General features: G+C 41.1%; 1 protein-coding gene across 1 annotated transcript in view; it reads right to left on the minus strand.

Annotated features, from left to right (window-relative positions):
* Positions 1-16,780, minus strand: part of LOC311061834 (uncharacterized protein) — a gene marked incomplete at its 3' end in the record, with an annotated part of 45,842 nt that extends 29,062 nt beyond the window's left edge. Inside the window, exon 1 of the mRNA XM_084080531.1 lies at positions 16,504-16,780. Coding sequence (XP_083936657.1) covers positions 16,504-16,734 — 231 coding nt within the window. The 5' untranslated portion in view covers positions 16,735-16,780. The remainder of the gene's footprint in view (positions 1-16,503) is intronic.
* Positions 16,781-21,845: the final 5,065 nt, after the last annotated feature.

Consider the following 21,845-nt stretch of genomic DNA (forward strand, 5'->3'; position numbering starts at 1 on the left):
AATGCAACTAACTAACAACCTGAGACCACACAATGCAACTAACTAACAACCTGAGACCACACAATGCAACTAACTAACAACCTGAGGCCACACAATGCAACTAACTAACAACCTGAGGCCACACAATGCAACTAACTAACAACCTGAGGTCACACAATGCAACTAACTAACAACCTGAGGCCACACAATGCAACTAACTAACAACCTGAGGCCACACAATGCAACTAACTAACAACCTGAGGCCACACAATGTAACTAACTAACAACCTGAGACCACACAATGCAACTAACTAACAACCTGAGGTCACACAATGCAACTAACTAACAACCTGAGACCACACAATGCAACTAACTAACAACCTGAGACCACACAATGCAACTAACTAACAACCTGAGACCACACAATGCAACTAACTAACAACCTGAGGTCACACAATGCAACTAACTAACAACCTGAGGCCACACAATGCAACTAACTAACAACCTGAGGCCACACAATGCAACTAACTAACAACCTGAGGTCACACAATGCAACTAACTAACAACCTGAGACCACACAATGCAACTAACTAACAACCTGAGACCACACAATGCAACTAACTAACAACCTGAGACCACACAATGCAACTAACTAACAACCTGAGACCACACAATGCAACTAACTAACAACCTGAGACCACACAATGCAACTAACTAACAACCTGAGACCACACAATGCAACTAACTAACAACCTGAGACCACACAATGCAACTAACTAACAACCTGAGGTCACACAATGCAACTAACTAACAACCTGAGACCACACAATGCAACTAACTAACAACCTGAGGTCACACAATGCAACTAACTAACAACCTGAGGTCACACAATGCAACTAACTAACAACCTGAGACCACACAATGCAACTAACTAACAACCTGAGACCACACAATGCAACTAACTAACAACCTGAGGTCACACAATGCAACTAACTAACAACCTGAGACCACACAATGCAACTAACTAACAACCTGAGGTCACACAATGCAACTAACTAACAACCTGAGACCACACAATGCAACTAACTAACAACCTGAGACCACACAATGCAACTAACTAACAACCTGAGACCACACAATGCAACTAACTAACAACCTGAGACCACACAATGCAACTAACTAACAACCTGAGGTCACACAATGCAACTAACTAACAACCTGAGACCACACAATGCAACTAACTAACAACCTGAGGTCACACAATGCAACTAACTAACAACCTGAGGTCACACAATGCAACTAACTAACAACCTGAGGTCACACAATGCAACTAACTAACAACCTGAGACCACACAATGCAACTAACTAACAACCTGAGGTCACACAATGCAACTAACTAACAACCTGAGGTCACACAATGCAACTAACTAACAACCTGAGGTCACACAATGCAACTAACTAACAACCTGAGGTCACACAATGCAACTAACTAACAACCTGAGGTCACACAATGCAACTAACTAACAACCTGAGACCACACAATGCAACTAACTAACAACCTGAGGTCACACAATGCAACTAACTAACAACCTGAGGTCACACAATGCAACTAACTAACAACCTGAGGTCACACAATGCAACTAACTAACAACCTGAGGTCACACAATGCAACTAACTAACAACCTGAGACCACACAATGCAACTAACTAACAACCTGAGGTCACACAATGCAACTAACTAACAACCTGAGACCACACAATGCAACTAACTAACAACCTGAGACCACACAATGCAACTAACTAACAACCTGAGGTCACACAATGCAACTAACTAACAACCTGAGACCACACAATGCAACTAACTAACAACCTGAGGTCACACAATGCAACTAACTAACAACCTGAGACCACACAATGCAACTAACTAACAACCTGAGACCACACAATGCAACTAACTAACAACCTGAGACCACACAATGCAACTAACTAACAACCTGAGACCACACAATGCAACTAACTAACAACCTGAGGTCACACAATGCAACTAACTAACAACCTGAGACCACACAATGCAACTAACTAACAACCTGAGGTCACACAATGCAACTAACTAACAACCTGAGGTCACACAATGCAACTAACTAACAACCTGAGGTCACACAATGCAACTAACTAACAACCTGAGACCACACAATGCAACTAACTAACAACCTGAGGTCACACAATGCAACTAACTAACAACCTGAGGTCACACAATGCAACTAACTAACAACCTGAGGTCACACAATGCAACTAACTAACAACCTGAGGCCACACAATGCAACTAACTAACAACCTGAGGCCACACAATGCAACTAACTAACAACCTGAGACCACACAATGCAACTAACTAACAACCTGAGACCACACAATGCAACTAACTAACAACCTGAGGTCACACAATGCAACTAACTAACAACCTGAGACCACACAATGCAACTAACTAACAACCTGAGACCACACAATGCAACTAACTAACAACCTGAGGCCACACAATGCAACTAACTAACAACCTGAGACCACACAATGCAACTAACTAACAACCTGAGACCACACAATGCAACTAACTAACAACCTGAGGTCACACAATGCAACTAACTAACAACCTGAGACCACACAATGTAACTAACTAACAACCTGAGGCCACACAATGCAACTAACTAACAACCTGAGACCACACAATGCAACTAACTAACAACCTGAGACCACACAATGCAACTAACTAACAACCTGAGACCACACAATGCAACTAACTAACAACCTGAGGCCACACAATGCAACTAACTAACAACCTGAGACCACACAATGCAACTAACTAACAACCTGAGACCACACAATGCAACTAACTAACAACCTGAGACCACACAATGCAACTAACTAACAACCTGAGACCACACAATGCAACTAACTAACAACCTGAGACCACACAATGCAACTAACTAACAACCTGAGACCACACAATGCAACTAACTAACAACCTGAGGTCACACAATGCAACTAACTAACAACCTGAGACCACACAATGCAACTAACTAACAACCTGAGACCACACAATGCAACTAACTAACAACCTGAGGTCACACAATGCAACTAACTAACAACCTGAGGTCACACAATGCAACTAACTAACAACCTGAGACCACACAATGCAACTAACTAACAACCTGAGACCACACAATGCAACTAACTAACAACCTGAGGTCACACAATGCAACTAACTAACAACCTGAGACCACACAATGCAACTAACTAACAACCTGAGGTCACACAATGCAACTAACTAACAACCTGAGGTCACACAATGCAACTAACTAACAACCTGAGGCCACACAATGCAACTAACTAACAACCTGAGGCCACACAATGCAACTAACTAACAACCTGAGGCCACACAATGCAACTAACTAACAACCTGAGGTCACACAATGCAACTAACTAACAACCTGAGACCACACAATGCAACTAACTAACAACCTGAGGCCACACAATGCAACTAACTAACAACCTGAGACCACACAATGCAACTAACTAACAACCTGAGGCCACACAATGCAACTAACTAACAACCTGAGACCACACAATGCAACTAACTAACAACCTGAGACCACACAATGCAACTAACTAACAACCTGAGGCCACACAATGCAACTAACTAACAACCTGAGGTCACACAATGCAACTAACTAACAACCTGAGACCACACAATGTAACTAACTAACAACCTGAGACCACACAATGCAACTAACTAACAACCTGAGACCACACAATGCAACTAACTAACAACCTGAGGCCACACAATGCAACTAACTAACAACCTGAGACCACACAATGCAACTAACTAACAACCTGAGACCACACAATGCAACTAACTAACAACCTGAGACCACACAATGCAACTAACTAACAACCTGAGACCACACAATGTAACTAACTAACAACCTGAGACCACACAATGCAACTAACTAACAACCTGAGACCACACAATGCAACTAACTAACAACCTGAGACCACACAATGCAACTAACTAACAACCTGAGACCACACAATGCAACTAACTCACAACCTGAGACCACACAATGCAACTAACTAACAACCTGAGACCACACAATGCAACTAACTCACAACCTGAGACCACACAATGCAACTAACTAACAACCTGAGGCCACACAATGCAACTAACTAACAACCTGAGGCCACACAATGCAACTAACTAACAACCTGAGACCACACAATGCAACTAACTAACAACCTGAGACCACACAATGCAACTAACTAACAACCTGAGGTCACACAATGCAACTAACTAACAACCTGAGACCACACAATGCAACTAACTAACAACCTGAGACCACACAATGCAACTAACTAACAACCTGAGACCACACAATGCAACTAACTAACAACCTGAGACCACACAATGCAACTAACTAACAACCTGAGACCACACAATGCAACTAACTAACAACCTGAGACCACACAATGCAACTAACTAACAACCTGAGACCACACAATGCAACTAACTAACAACCTGAGGTCACACAATGCAACTAACTAACAACCTGAGGCCACACAATGCAACTAACTAACAACCTGAGACCACACAATGCAACTAACTAACAACCTGAGGTCACACAATGCAACTAACTAACAACCTGAGACCACACAATGCAACTAACTAACAACCTGAGGCCACACAATGCAACTAACTAACAACCTGAGGTCACACAATGCAACTAACTAACAACCTGAGGCCACACAATGCAACTAACTAACAACCTGAGACCACACAATGCAACTAACTAACAACCTGAGACCACACAATGCAACTAACTAACAACCTGAGACCACACAATGCAACTAACTAACAACCTGAGGTCACACAATGCAACTAACTAACAACCTGAGGTCACACAATGCAACTAACTAACAACCTGAGACCACACAATGCAACTAACTAACAACCTGAGGTCACACAATGCAACTAACTCCCGGTACGCGAACTGAAGAGGCAGCACATCATCGTCTGACGCTCGGTGAAGAAGCAAAGGCTCAACGTCGTCGACAGCAGAAGGCCCAATAAGCTAAGAAACAGAAAATAACACTTGAATCCCTAAATGACCAAAAAACGAAGATGGAGAGTATCTTTTCCTCTCCGTCCGTCTCTATGTGTCCGTAACGTGTAGTAACATGTTCTATCTTTTGGTAAGAATTAGAACATTTGTAGAAAACTATGGTTAAAGATAGGGTACGTGATTTCCTTTGGTTAAAATAGCACGGGTCCGTACAATGGTGAAACGACACTACAGACTACTGTAATGAAAATATTACCAGAAAGCCATTCGATAGATGAGTCATAGTATAGATTTTTGTAATACGGTAATGCATTTCTGACAATTAATATTTGTGTCTGTTCTTTTTTAAGGAATACATAAATAACCTTCTATGTATACATGTATTTTTTTGTTCTCTTTTTTTTTTCAACAGTGCATGTATTTTTAGAATACATTTTTAAAAACTTTTTGTTTAACTAAAAGATATATCTTTTACCCTACCAGATCTAAATGCGTAGTAATAATGACTGTTCGATGGTTGATTTGATTGTGGTTGCTTACCACCTCTGTATCTCATTACTTATTGCTATAATAATATAATTGCTATGATATAGTAACACAGGGGTCTTCAACGTTTTCAGGCCAAGGACCCCCTAGCTGAGAGAGAGATGAAGCAGGGACCCCCTACTCTATATTGTATGAAATTGTGTTTCAGATTTTTTTCGTTTGTTTTACTTAGTCTGCTCTTTTTTCCCTCTACACCTATAGCCTCTTTGCCAAAAATAGCAGATCTACAAGCTCTCAACGCCTCGCGCTGCGAGGCGTTGAGAGCTTGTAGATCTGCTATTTTCAGCTAACGTTCCCCTCAGAAAAGGAATTGTAGGGTTCAAGTGGTTAATGTAAAAAAAACTAAATCCTCTCACACAAAGATTTGGCGGACCCCCTATAGTAGCTCTGAGGACCCCCTAGGGGTTCCGGACCCCCTGTTGAAGACCCCAGTAGTAACATGTTCTATCTTTGGTAAGAATTAGAACAATTAGAACAAAATGTGCTCCGAGGAGCACATTTTCTAGTTTTTATTGTATTTATTTATTCAGGAAGGTCAATAGAGAGCCGGCTCTCTTTTCAAATGACAATCTGATTGGTTGAAAGAGGCTCAAAGGAGCATGACATCACACCCAGCCGTTCTCTAATGAAACTCATCAGCTGTGATGACCAGAGGCTAGGCTAACAGTTAGCATGGGAAGCTAGCAGACGTAGGAGCTAAATGTGGCATTATTAAGGAATGAATGAAGGAAGGGAAGGAAGGAAGGGAAGGAGGCGGCCCCTCAATAGGAGAACATTAAATATGAATGTGTTCACACACACACACACACACACACACACACACACACACACACACACACACACACACACACACACACACACACACACACACACTTCCCAGGCCGTTGGTACAAACTTATACTCTAATGAGACTCAGCTCATGAATTGCTAATGGAGACGCTGGAGAGAGAGTGTGTGTGTGTGTGTGTGTGTGTGTGTGTGTGTGTGTGTGTGTGTGTGTGTGTGTGTGTGTGTGTGTGTGTGTGTGTAGGGGGGGGGGGGGTCTTTCAAAGAGGAAACAACAAACTTCAGAGGTTTTCTATAAGTGGTCTGAGCGTCGGGGGGGAAACCTCTTAAGTCCATTATATAATAATAATAATAATAAAGTTGTGAAATAGCAGATCTACAAGTTTATAGTTCTGCTATTTTCACTAGTATGATGAGCAGAGACATACAGTACAGAGACAAATGGACCCTAACGTGTCCATTTGTACACTTTCAGAGTTACAGACCCATAAGGGTCCATTTGGTTCCTGTCCATCATTTAGCTGGGGACCCCCTGGAACCCCCTCAAGTACCCCTGGGGGTCCCCGGACCCCACTTTGAGAACCAATGATCTAAAACATTGTCACCTCGCCCGCTACAATGTCATCAGATTTATAAAAACACATTTATCTCTGGTTTACTTTCACAGATTGTGTTTTTAGTGAAAACTCTATATTCAACTGAGAGAGAGAGAGAGAGAGAGAGAGAGAGAGAGAGAGAGAGAGAGAGAGAGAGAGAGAGAGAGTGTGTGTGTTCTGGGTTCATTCCAGGTCAGTCTCTCAGAGCGTCAGTCACTCAGTGACATGATCAGAATGTTAAACCACACACACACACACACACACACACACACACACACACACACACACACACACACACACACACACACACACACACACACACACACACACACACACACCTCATCAGATCTGCTATAAAGAGTTTAATGATGGATCATGAGTTGATTAATAGAGTTATTCAGCTTTATATTGTAATCTGTCCAAATATGACGTTAGACTCATGAATATTCATTAGAAATGATTCTTTTGGGGGGTCCCCAGTTCAGCACAAGGAGGTGTCTAACCAGGGACCCCCATCTCAAAATGTTTTGTTCCAGGGACCCCCATGAAACTTGAAATTTGAATTACAAATATATTTAAAAAATAGCAGATCTACAAGCTCATAGCACGGCCCTTGGTGCCGCGCTATGAGCTTGTAGATCTGCTATTTTTTGAACAGCCAAAGAAATGTTAAAATGACAGACAGCCTGTCTGTCTGCTCACACTACAGCCTGTCTGTCTGCTCACATGTACAGCCTGTCTGTCTGCTCACACTACAGCCTGTCTGTCTCTACAGCCTGTCTCTCTCCTCACATTACTGTCATCAATCTTCATTGGTCACAGCTGTCCTCTCCGGGACAGAGAAACCCTGGAGGAGAAAGTGATTAAAGAATAGACGTGACTCATAACAGATTAAAGCACATGGCTGAACCTCAATATCAGGGACGTGCACAGATAGACTCTAGGTGGTGCTAGAGCACCTGCCCTTTGCCCTCTTGACCAGAAGTGCCCTTTTGAAAAAAAAATTTTTTTTTTTTTCCAGTTTACAGCAGGGGTCTTCAACAGGGGGTCCGGGACCCCTAGGGGGTCCTCAGAGTTACTACAGGGGGTCCGCCAAATCTTTATGTGATATGATTTTTATTTTTACCATAACCACTCGAAACCTAGCATCCCTTTTCTGAGGAGAACTTTAGCCAAAAATAGCCGATCTACAAGCTCACAACGCCTCGCGCTGCGAGGCGTTGTGAGCTTGTAGATCGGCTATTTTTTGGCAAAGAGGTATAGGTGTAGAGGGAAAAAGAGCAGACCAAGTAAACAAAAAAAAAGTATAATTTACTTGAGCACCTGCCCCTCTAAATGTCTGTGCACGCCACTGCTCAATATTCCATATTAGCAGTGCTGGAAAAAAGTACTCAAGTGTTTTCTTGTAGAAGTACTCTGTTACAGGTAAAAGTCCGGAATTCTAAATTTACCTGTGACTAAAAGTACAAAGGTATTGGCATCAAAAGGTACTTAAAGCACCAAAAGTAAAAGTACTGAAATATTTGAAAGTAGCAGATCTACAAGCTCACAATCGTTCACACCATTAATCCTGTTCCACCATCTCTCTTCTACTCCACAACCAATGACCGTTAACTCCCAGGTGTGTCATCCTGAAGTGCTCTGATGACACCACAGTGACAGGTCTGATTATCAACCATGATGAGTGTGACTACAGAGACCAGACCAGTCTACTGTGTGTGTGGAGTTTACATGTTCTCCCCGTGTCTCCTAGGGTAGTTCATACCCTCACAAAAACATGTAGTAATCCTGGTCTCTATACTGCCTCCCCCTGGTCAGCCGGGGCGCCTGATGGAGGGGAAGGGAACTGGTTGGAATAACGTGTTCCTTCCACACGCTGCGTCCTACCAGGGAAACTCCCCCCTGTCAGGTGACAAGAAGCTACGTCCTACCAGGGAAACTCTCCCCTGTCAGGTGACAAGAAGGTCAGTTGGCTCTCATGCATTAAAGGAGGCATGAGCTCGGCCCTGGCCTCCCTAGGCTGGCGGGGGGAGTGTAGCGCCAGACAGACAGACAGACAGATAGATCAGGGTTTCTCAAAGTGGGTGCCGCGGCACCCAGGGGTGCCGCATGCAGGATACTTTGATAATATTTGGAATTTATCGATATCGCTTCAGTTTAACCACCTAGGCCTAGACCCTTATTAATTGCATTGCACTTGGTGCGTTCTTTTTCAATCCATATCAAATCTACAAGCTCTACAACGATCTACAGAGATCTACAAGCTCACAACGTGTCGCGTTGCGACACGTTGTGAGCTTGTAGATCGGCTATTTTTTGGCAAATGTTCCCCCCCCCCAGAATAGGGATACTGGGGTTCAAGTGGTTAAACGTCAAGTATAAAGTTATTTTCAATCTGTCATAATGGAAACAGATATTCTCTCAAGTTTTCCTTGTGACATGCTGTATCTTAGGGGTAAATATTCACATATTTACGTGCCGTAATATGACATGAACGTTAAGTAACAATGTGATGTGCCATGGATGAAAACTGTATTTACAAGGGGTGCCCTGAGACAAAAAGGTTTGAGAACCACTGAGATAGATACTTCTTCAGTGGTATTAATAGACAGATAGATTCTTCTTCAGTGGTATTATAGTCAGACAGGAGCAGACCACAGGCTCCATGTGTCCAGAAGAAGACAGAGAACCAGACTGAATTACACAACAAGCTCTTAAAGATGCTTTTAATAGAAGAAGAAGAACTGTATCCTGTTTCCCTCTGTGTCCCCCCCCCCCCCCCCATTTAACCACAGACCCTGCCCACCCCACCCCACCCCCCCCACCGCTTGTGAGCTTGTACATCTGCTTTCGGGGTGTGAAAACCTATTGAAAAGTATTGATATCTTTTTGAAAATGTTTGTCTATAATGACATAATGTGATGTAATATAACAGTGATGTCAGGCTGTGTGTGTGTGTGTGTGTGTGTGTGTGTGTGTGTGTGTGTGTGTGTGTGTGTGTGTGTGTGTGTGTGTGTGTGTGTGTGTGTGTGTGTGTGTGTGTGTGTGTGTGTGTGACGTGTGTGTAGATATATATATGTGTGTTAATGTTTACTTGTGAGGGATATTCTGTGACTCTGTGCTTAAAATCCTATTAAAATCGATGCCAACTGTTACAGTGCCATATGTGTGTGTGTGTGTGTGTGTGTGTGTGTGTGTGTGTGTGTGTGTGTGTGTGTGTGTGTGTGTGTGTGTGTGTGTGTGTGTGTGTGTGTGTGTGTATTGTTGTTTTTTAAGAGTGTTATTATGATTGAATCAAGTTGTTTTTGCTTCCTTGAGGCCTGCTACAACCAATCAGCTTCGTGCCAAACCAGCCAATCAAAATCCCCTCGCAGAGCTTGTGTGAGTAGGCATCCAGCTGTGCCTACCCCCCCCCCCCCCCCCCCCACACACACACATCTGCATCTGCCCCCCCCCGCGGGAATTAAGTCCTCCTTTAAATCCAATTTTAAAAGCCAACCATATGATTGGACGGCTGCTATCCTGTGTAGGACTTAGATTTGTACTGAGATTAATGGATATTTGCTCTTTCACACAATAAAACAATAACATCATACTATAAGAAAAACAATAACAATGAAGAGGAGAGGAGAGACAGAGAAAGAGTTTATGTGACAGCATCACAGTTACAGTGGCCCTCATTTATCAACGCGGTGCAGCCCGAATAATGAGCGTACGGCGAGATCACCGCACCTTTCGGCATTTATCAATATATCCTGACGTGGGCTTCATCCTACGGTACGCTGAGATCTCACGTCTGATCGGGACCAGTTGTTGACGTTGGCTGCACCCGTTTATTCCATTCTAGACCTGCGGAGCAGCATTGTCTGACTGTCTGACAGGCATCTGGACACATCCACTCCAAAATGTATATCTACACTAATAAATAATCCCTGTGAAAATATAACATTGTATAAAGTAATTTAAACAAACTGCTTTAACAGTCATTCGGTTGCATTGGCTATTTTCAAAATATACATCACTTCATGCGAGCGCATTTTCGGGACTCCCGACGATCATTTCATGGACTACAAACTTACAGTAGCTTGTCCTATGTTATGGAGTTATGTCATAGAGAGTTATGAAGACTACAACCTGGCTGGGTTAAGGATATAAACCCGACGCTCCAATCTCTTCTTAAACGTTGGCGGCACGGAATCACTGCAGCCTGGCCGAGTCTGACTGCTTTATTTTAGTGTAATTTGAACGCGCACTGCTCGGTATGGGGTAAATAAATTAATATACAAACGTATTCCATTCATGGCGATGTGATTGTTATCATAATATGTCATTCATATAGGCTACAAGCCTAAGTGACAAAGATACCGCTGCGGATTACATGAAAAACACAGGCGGGCGCGTGTGTGTGAGTGTGTGTGAGAGAGAGAGAGAGGGGCGTGTGCGTGTTCGACGAGGCGACCGGGGGAAGCTATTTCTTATTGGCTTTTCATGTCTTTGGTCGTATTCTGGTTCGTCTTCATGTCGTAAAATCGGGGCGTTTTGAGAATATTTAAGGGCGTGTTATTTAAATGACGCTCGTTTTCAGACGTGAGATTTATCAAAGCCCTGATGTACGCTAGGATCGGCTGTGTAGGATCCTTTGATAAATGTGACTTCGACGTTGGTGTACGGCCGAATATATGGAAAAATATACGCCGGTTTATATGCTGTGTTGATAAATGAGGGCCAGTGTGTGTGTGTGTGTGTGTGTATGTGTATGTGTATGTGTGTGTGTGTGTGTGTGTGTGTGTGTGTGTGTGTGTGTGTGTGTGTGTGTGTGTGTGTGTGTTTTACTAATACTGAACCAATGAAAAGTATTAAAAAGCTCTTCTGACTAAACCTCATAACTCCATTGGATCCTCAAACTGTCAGTCAAACCTCCTAACTCCACTTTCTCATTCTAATCAATGATGGACAAAACATCTAGCTCCACATTAAAGGAGTAGTTCACCCAAAAAAGTACTTATTTTCTAAGAATAACAACAGTACTGTGTTGTTCTAAAACTACCTTTTTTTTTCCATTTCCGGAAAAAATAATATTTTGTACATAATTAGTTTCTGCCTGACAACAGAGATATAATTCTTATTCGACAAATAGCAAAAATAGCCATTCTACAAGCCCACACCTTTACCATCTTCTCTATGTTTTATGTTTAAAACATGTATGTTTGACAACATGTCAAACATAAACTTTCATCAACATCAAAGTGGATGAAAGCAACAAAATCACAGCAACAACTTTGGACCTCCTCCTACCAGACTGTGGGCCTCCACAGTACCGGACCGGACCGGACCACCACCTTCACTCCACTGTCTCCTCTGTACAGGGCCTCCACAGTACCGGACCACCACTGTCTCCTCTGTACAGGGCCTCCACAGTACCGGACCACCACTGTCTCCTCTGTACAGGGACCACCACAGTACCGGACCACCACTGTCTCCTCTGTACAGGGACCACCACAGTACCGGACCACCACTGTCTCCTCTGTACAGGGACCACCACAGTACCGGACCACCACTGTCTCCTCTGTACAGGGACCACCACAGTACCGGACCACCACTGTCTCCTCTGTACAGGGCCTCCACAGTACCGGACCACCACTGTCTCCTCTGTACAGGGACCACCACAGTACCGGACCACCACCTTCACTCACACTATGTATTATTCTATATGTGTAGAGCAGTGGTTCTCAAACTGTTTCGGGTCAAGGACCCCCAAATTGACACTTATTAGCCCACGGACCCCCATTTGAAAAGATATGCCAAGGACACCCATAAGAGAAGATTTTTACGGCTCTAGCAGTGATTCTCAACCATTTTAATTTCAAGGACCCCAGTTTGACATGCATTAGGGCTGCGGACCCCCATTTAATGGCATTTCTATCTCTGGGACCCCAATTTATATTGTAAAATCAATGTTAATTTAACTCTGAGAGTGTACAAATGGAACCAAATGGACCCTAACGGGTCCATTTGGTTCCATTTGTACACTCTCAGAGTTACAGACCCATAGGGTTCATTTGGTTCTTATCCATCATTTAGCTGGGGACCCCCTGGGACCCCCTCAAGTACCCCTGGGGGTCCCCGGACCCCACTTTGAGAACCAATGGTGTAGAGAGAGAGAAGGAGAAGACGTGTGATATTTAAGAGCTTTGTTGCTGGAGCCTACCTGACATGATGGACCTGTGTGTCCATAGATGATTGGTTCCCTCGTTATGTTGACGTATAACAGGTGGTTTCACTTCACCAACAACACTGAGGTTTCTTCACACTGTTTCAGTGTGACTGTCCTCCATGTTTCCTCATTTGTGAGAAATGTTTCAAATCCACAACAAACAAACAAACACCCTGCCAGCTCCAAGCACAGGCTCCTCCTCCAGACAACAAGCATTATGGGAAATAAACTATTGACACCTTAGCTGCAGTGTTGCCAGATTGTGCGAGAGAAACAAGGTCTACGAAAAGAAGTCTACTCAAATCTACATTGACTATTTGTAAAATAGCTGATCTACAAGCTGTATATTAGCTCCTCTTCTTTTTTTAGCTTGTAGATCAGCTATTTTCCAAACAAAACTTGAGGACAGAAAGTTATTTAAAAACACAAATGGGGGTCCCTGGCACAACATATTTTCAGATAGGGGTTTGCAAACACATACATATTAATATTGGGGTCCTTGACATGAAAATATTTGAGAAACACTGGTTTAAACAACATTAGGAAACAACAAGCCCAAATAAGCACTTTAGAAACAAAGGCAAAAAAAAAACACAACCACCAATATTTACAAGACTTTACAGAAAGACAAGCCCAAAGTCGCTTATAATGAGCAGACATGGCAACACTCTGTAGCCATACTCCCTTTGTTGACACAAAGTTACACAAAATGTAGTTTTATAAAACTATTGGACCAGTGTGTCCACAATGAAGTCTCTTATAAATGTATAGTTTTATAAAACCATGAAGTCTTTTATAAATGTATAGTTTTATAAAACCATTAGACCAGTGTGTCTACAGTTAAGTCTTTTATAAATGTATAGTTTTATAAAACTATTGGACCAATGTGTTCACAGTTAAGTCTTTTATAAATGTATAGTTTTATAAAACCATTAGACCAGTGTGTCTACAGTTAAGTCTTTTATAAATGTATAGTTTTATAAAACCATGAAGTCTATTATAAATGTATAGTTTTATAAAACCATTAGACCAGTGTGTCTACAGTTAAGTCTTTTATAAATGTATAGTTTTATAAAACCATGAAGTCTATTATAAATGTATAGTTTTATAAAACCATTAGACCAGTGTGTCTACAGTTAAGTCTTTTATAAATGTATAGTTTTATAAAACCATGAAGTCTTTTATAACTGTATAGTTTTATAAAACTATTGGACCAGTGTGTTCACAGTGAAGTCTTTTATAAATGTATAGTTTTATAAAACCATTAGACCAGTGTGTTCACAATGAAGTCTTTTATAACTGTATAGTTTTATAAAACCATTAGACCAGTGTGTCCACAGTGAAGTCTCTTATAACTGTATAGTTTTATAAAACCATCAGACCAGTGTGTTCACACAGTGTTGATTTCGTCGACTAAAACTATGACGATTTTTTTTCGTCGACTACCTTTTTTCACTGACGAAAACTAAATAAAAACTGAATAAAAACTGAATAAAAACTAAATAAAACCTAAATAAAGACTGAATGAAGACTACGCTATGATGACTAAAACTATGACTAAATATATTATATACACGGAATACAATTCCGTCAACAAATAAAAACTAGACTAAAATGTCAGTGAGGGATCTAGTGGAGAAGAGATCCAGTAGAACTAAAAGACAAGTCATTTTATGTTTGGTTGCGCTCGGGTGTTGCGCTCTGAAAATAGCAGATCTACAAGCTCACAACGTGTCGCTATTTTCAGTCATCAAAAGATTTTCTGTCATCAAAGAAGAGATTTGTTGACAGTTATTTCTCTGGATGTGTGTTATGTTCCTGCCTTCCATTCCTGTATAGTGTCTAGTGTGTATAGTGTATAGGCTATCGTGTTTATTATAGTGTATACCACTGAAACCCCTTTATTAAAATACAATCCAGACTAACAAAAATAACTCAAAACCTCATATCATTATGACAACACGAAAATAGCAGATCTACAAGCTCCAGCACCAGAGGATTTTAAAAAAAAACATTTGATAAAGATGTCATTAAAAGTGTCTCAATGTTGATCTGAGGTGAAATGGAGGAAATCAATAAAATGTCAACATAAAAGCAGGACCTTAGGAAGGAGATGCTATAAAGATCTGTTGAGATTTAATCCAGTGAGAATGGATGCTAAACTAACTGAGTAGATTAGATTAACATAAACCCCTCATAGTAATTTGAATATAAAGGGATAATCTGTAGTTTCATCTGTTTTTCTGTGACGCTCTGTGTCATCATCTCTCATTATTGTGGCTTCATTGCATGGTGGGGGGGGGGGGGGTAATCCTGTCTGTCTGTCTGTCTGTCTGTCTGTCTGTCTGTCTGTGACACTTTTAAACAACAAACTGTCACGACACCGTTTTATTGTCGCCTTCCCTCTCTGCGTGCATAACTACACACTTGAAGAACACACACACACACACACACACACACACACACACACACACACACACACACACACACACACACACACACACACACACACACACACACAAATAGCAGGCTAGTATTTCGCGTCCAGTGCGTATTACTATATATTCATAACTATGTATAGTGATATAGTTATTAGGCTACTATAGTATTACGTGTCCTCGTGGTAAACTATAGTAATAACTATAATAATACAGTATACCAGCCTATCCACAAGGAGCTGTGTAAGGGGGCGTTTTGGGTCGCGTTCAGTTCTTTTACTCTGAGACCCAAACACAGTGAACCCAATGAACCCCTCTCCACACACACACACACACACACACACACACACACACACACACACACACACACACACACACACACACACACACACACACACACACACACACACACACACACACACACACACACACACACACACACACACACACTGGATACAACAGTACAGTACAATTTAAACACCAGTACAAAGACAACAGATGACTCTTTGTACAACAGTCCAAAGAGTTTTAAACAGACATAAGTCATAGTTATGTATTTTAAACAGACATAAGTCATAGTTATGTATTTTAAACAGACATAAGTCATAGTTATGTATTTTAAACAGACATAAGTCATGGTTATGTATTTTAAACAGACATAAGTCATGGTTATGTATTTTAAACAGACATAAGTCATGGTTAAACAGACATAAGTCATGGTTATGTATTTTAAACAGACATAAGTCATAGTTATGTATTTTAAACAGACATAACTCATGTTTATGTATTTTAAACAGACATAACTCATAGTTATGATGTATATATGATCCTTACCTTCCATCCAGCTGAACTGTTGCTGTCTCCTTTATCCTTAAAATAGGGCACAAAGCGGACCATCCAGTCGTAGACCTGCGACAGGGTGAGCCGCTTCTCCGGCGTGCTCTCTATGGCGCGCGTGATGAGGTCCGCGTAGGACTGGTTCCCCCAGGCGTTCCTCCGGGACGACTTGGCTTTACGCAGCTGCCCCGCCGCGTCCAGAGCGGCCGCGCCGGGTCCGGGGGGCATGAGGCAGGACGCCGGGGCCGCGGTGGGGGGCTGGAGCCGGCAGAGACCCGCCGCCGCGCCGCCTTTCCTCCTGCACGCGTCGTAGAGCCGCTCCTCCACCTTGACGAGACCCCGGCTCACCTCCTCCTCCTCCTCTCCTACAGGAAGAGAAGGAGGGTAATCCTCCGGCCAGGTGCCGCTCGCCCCCCGCGGCGTCCGAACGCGACGCTCGAATTCCGGATCGATATCAACCTGATGCGCGTCACGGTGCTCCATCAATCTGTTCTCCATCATCAGCATCATGCCGCCGTCTGCGAACCCCGAAAACACGCCTCACAGCCCGGCTAAACGATGCCTCGCAGCCCGGCGAGGAACCAGGAGGACCAGGAGGACCAAGGTCACTGGATCCTGCAGAGAACCTCTGTCTGTCTGACTGGATCTCCTTCTTTTACACCCCGCTGTGAGTCCGGGGAGTTAGATCCACAACCACCTCTTCTCCTCCTTCTCCTCTCTCTCCTCTCCTCTATTGTCTGTCTCAGACACACAAAGAGAGAGAGAGAGTGGATCAGATCTAGTGGATCTAGTGGATCACCGGGTCTGTGCTCATGTCTCTCTCAGACGTGTTTCCACTGAAGCGTCAACAACCCTCTGTGTTCCATGTTAACGATGGAGGAGGCGCGTACACACACACACACACACACACACACACACACACACACACACACACACACACACACACACACACACACACACACACACACACACACACACACACACACACACACACACACACACACACACACACACACACACACACACACACACACACACACACACACACACACACACACACACACAGTATACGGTCAATAATCCATCGTTAAAACACACAGTTTCAACACACTGGACAGCGACAGCAACAGTTGATTCCGCAGACAGACAGACAGACAGACAGACAGACAGACAGACAGACAGACAGACAGACAGACAGACAGGGTCCGGTGCACGCGACACGCGCACGCTCATCAACTCCTAAATGAATAGACTTTTTAAATGATTCTATAGTCTCAGCTCCAGTCGTTTTGTCTCACATTCTATAATCAGTGAAAAACTCAGTGTGAGCGACGAGCACAATTACTCCTTAAAATATATAAAATATCCCCTCTTTCTCTCATGAATGATTTATAAAGCAACAACATCCACACTTTGTAGCATTCTCTCTCTCTCTCTCTCTCTCTCTCTCTCTCTCTCCCTCCCTCCCCCCCCCCCTCTCCCTCTCTCTCTCATATAAAATATATATATATTTTTTATGAGCTGCTCTCAGAGGATCTCCAGCATGTCTGACCCGGTCTAACCTACACAAGCTTCAGTCTAACCCGGTTTGACCTCCATGCTGTTAAAAAGCAGCATTTAGGCTCATATGTATATCAGTGGTTCCCAAAATAAAATATAAAAACTTTTTTTATTTTCATAAATAAATCAAATAAAGTATATTTGACCTCTGACCTCCATCTCAACAGCCTTGTGTTCAAATATTTCTATATTATTCCAGAAGTGTCATTTTTTCCCAAATCATTTCCAAAATAATTATAGACAAAGCATAAAATAGGGTTAAAGACTTAGAGTGGTAAAAAAAAAAAAAAAATGCTGGGGACCTCCTGGAACACCCACAAGGACCCCTGGGGGTCCCCGGACCCCACTTTGAGAACCACTGGGTGATGATAGGCTTCTCTGGTTTATATTTTATACAATAAGTTTCTTCATTGCTTTTAATTAGCATGGACATTTATTTGATCTTTTCTTAGTGGCTTAAACCCCCTAATTAAGAAGAACCTCCAGTCAGTAATAAAATATATAATATAATAATAATAATATAATAATTATATATCATATAATAAATATATAATATATATAATATAATAAATATATAATATATACATATATATTCATCTCTGATCATCTCTTAACTTCACGGCCCAGTTTCTCTGCAGTGTTTAACTGCAGGTTAATTGGGGGCATGGCTCACATGTAAAACAGATGTATATTGTTACTAACAATATACATGATGTCATCATATCACATCCACATCCACACTGAAACATGATACAATATGATGTCTGAAACATCTACACTGAAACATGATACAATATGATGTCTGAAACACTGAAACATGATATTTCTCTTGTCATGGAGTCATGGAGGTACTTTGGAAAACGTAGTAAATTCCTCAGAGACGATTCATTCATTTGTAACTCAGAGAGTATGAATGTAACCAAATGAACCCTACACTCTGTTACAGTGTATAATAATATAACCAAATGAACCCTACACTCTGTTACAGTGTATAATAATGTAACCAAATGAACCCTACACTATGTTACAGTGTATAATAATATAACCAAATGAACCCTACACTATGTTACAGTGTATAATAATATAACCAAATGAACCCTACACTCTGTTACAGTGTATAATAATATAACCAAATGAACCCTACACTATGTTACAGTGTATAATAATATAACCAAATGAACCCTACACTATGTTACAGTGTATAATAATATAACCAAATGAACCCTACACTATGTTACAGTGTATAATAATATAACCAAATGAACCCTACACTATGTTACAGTGTATAATAATATAACCAAATGAACCCTACACTATGTTACAGTGTATAATAATGTAACCAAATGAACCCTACACTATGTTACAGTGTAGAATAATATAACCAAATGAACCCTACACTATGTTACAGTGTATAATAATATAACCAAATGAACCCTACACTCTGTTACAGTGTATAATAATGTAACCAAATGAACCCTACACTCTGTTACAGTGTATAATAATGTAACCAAATGAACCCTACACTATGTTACAGTGTATAATAATGTAACCAAATGAACCCTACACTATGTTACAGTGTATAATAATGTAACCAAATGAACCCTACACTATGTTACAGTGTATAATAATGTAACCAAATGAACCCTACACTATGTTACAGTGTATAATAATAATGTAACCAAATGAACCCTACACTATGTTACAGTGTATAATAATAATGTAACCAAATGAACCCTACACTATGTTACAGTGTATAATAATATAACCAAATGAACCCTACACTATGTTACAGTGTATAATAATGTAACCAAATGAACCCTACACTATGTTACAGTGTATAATAATAATGTAACCAAATGAACCCTACACTATGTTACAGTGTATAATAATATAACCAAATGAACCCTACACTATGTTACAGTGTATAATAATAATGTAACCAAATGAACCCTACACTATGTTACAGTGTATAATAATAATGTAACCAAATGAACCCTACACTATGTTACAGTGTATAATAATATAACCAAATGAACCCTACACTATGTTACAGTGTAGAATAATATAACCAAATGAACCCTACACTATGTTACAGTGTATAATAATATAACCAAATGAACCCTACACTATGTTACAGTGTATAATAATGTAACCAAATGAACCCTACACTATGTTACAGTGTATAATAATGTAACCAAATGAACCCTACACTATGTTACAGTGTATAATAATGTAACCAAATGAACCCTACACTATGTTACAGTGTATAATAATGTAACCAAATGAACCCTACACTATGTTACAGTGTATAATAATATAACCAAATGAACCCTACACTATGTTACAGTGTATAATAATGTAACCAAATGAACCCTACACTATGTTACAGTGTATAATAATGTAACCAAATGAACCCTACACTATGATACAGTGTATAATAATATAACCAAATGAACCCTACACTATGTTACAGTGTATAATAATATAACCAAATGAACCCTACACTATGTTACAGTGTATAATAATGTAACCAAATGAACCCTACACTATGTTACAGTGTAGAATAATATAACCAAATGAACCCTACACTCTGTTACAGTGTATAATAATGTAACCAAATGAACCCTACACTATGTTACAGTGTAGAATAATATAACCAAATGAACCCTACACTATGTTACAGTGTATAATAATATAACCAAATGAACCCTACACTATGTTACAGTGTATAATAATATAACCAAATGAACCCTACACTATGTTACAGTGTATAATAATATAACCAAATGAACCCTACACTCTGTTACAGTGTAGAATAATGTAACCAAATGAACCCAACACTATGTTACAGTGTATAATAATATAACCAAATGAACCCTACACTATGTTACAGTGTATAATAATATAACCAAATGAACCCTACACTATGTTACAGTGTATAATAATATAACCAAATGAACCCTACACTATGTTACAGTGTATAATAATATAACCAAACTAGAAAAAGTGCTCCTCGGAGCACAGGTCTCCGCCAGGTCAGGTTGGTTATTGTGGCCTCCTGGTGGCGTTATAATAGGCCAATGTGAAAAGGGTGGCATTTCTTCTTAGGCCTTTCAATGGGATGACACTGCATTCATGATTTGAGGCATTTTGTTCCAAAAATGTGTTTTGCTAAATTAGACCTGCTGGTGGCGCTATAAAGGCCAATGTGAATGTGAAAAGGGGGGCATTTCTTCCTCGGCCTAGTGGGAATCTGCATGCAAACTTTCACGGAAATTGCACACTGCATTCATGTTTTGAGGCATTTTGTTTAAAACTGACCAATCCTGCAAACTTTGGAAGCCACTGTAAGCCAAATAGGATGGAATATGACATATCGGACAGATCCATCAGAATCACATGACTATGGAGATGCAGTGTACCAATTTGCGTGTTTTTTGGACATAATCTGAAGGAATAATCTCCAAAAATGTATTTTACATAAATCGGCCTCCTGGTGGCGCTGTAAAAAGCAGATGTGAAAAATGCAGTCCAATGTTTTTCCTTGGCCTGGGAGTGTGCGTGCAAAGTTTCACGCAGATCGGTGCAGTTATAGTTAAAAATGCAAATCGGCCAGTTATAGCGCCACCATGAGGCTGATTTGAAAATGTTCAAGTGGCATTTCTTCCTCGGCCTAGTGGGAATGTGCGTGTGCAATTTTATGGAAATGGCAAGCTGCGTTCATGATTGGAGGCAGTTTGTTCAAAACGGACCAATCCTGCAAACTTTGGAAGCTAACC

The sequence above is a fragment of the Gymnoscopelus microlampas genome (assembly GCF_963454915.1).
Source record: "Gymnoscopelus microlampas genome assembly, chromosome: 15".
NCBI lineage: Eukaryota > Metazoa > Chordata > Actinopteri > Myctophiformes > Myctophidae > Gymnoscopelus > Gymnoscopelus microlampas.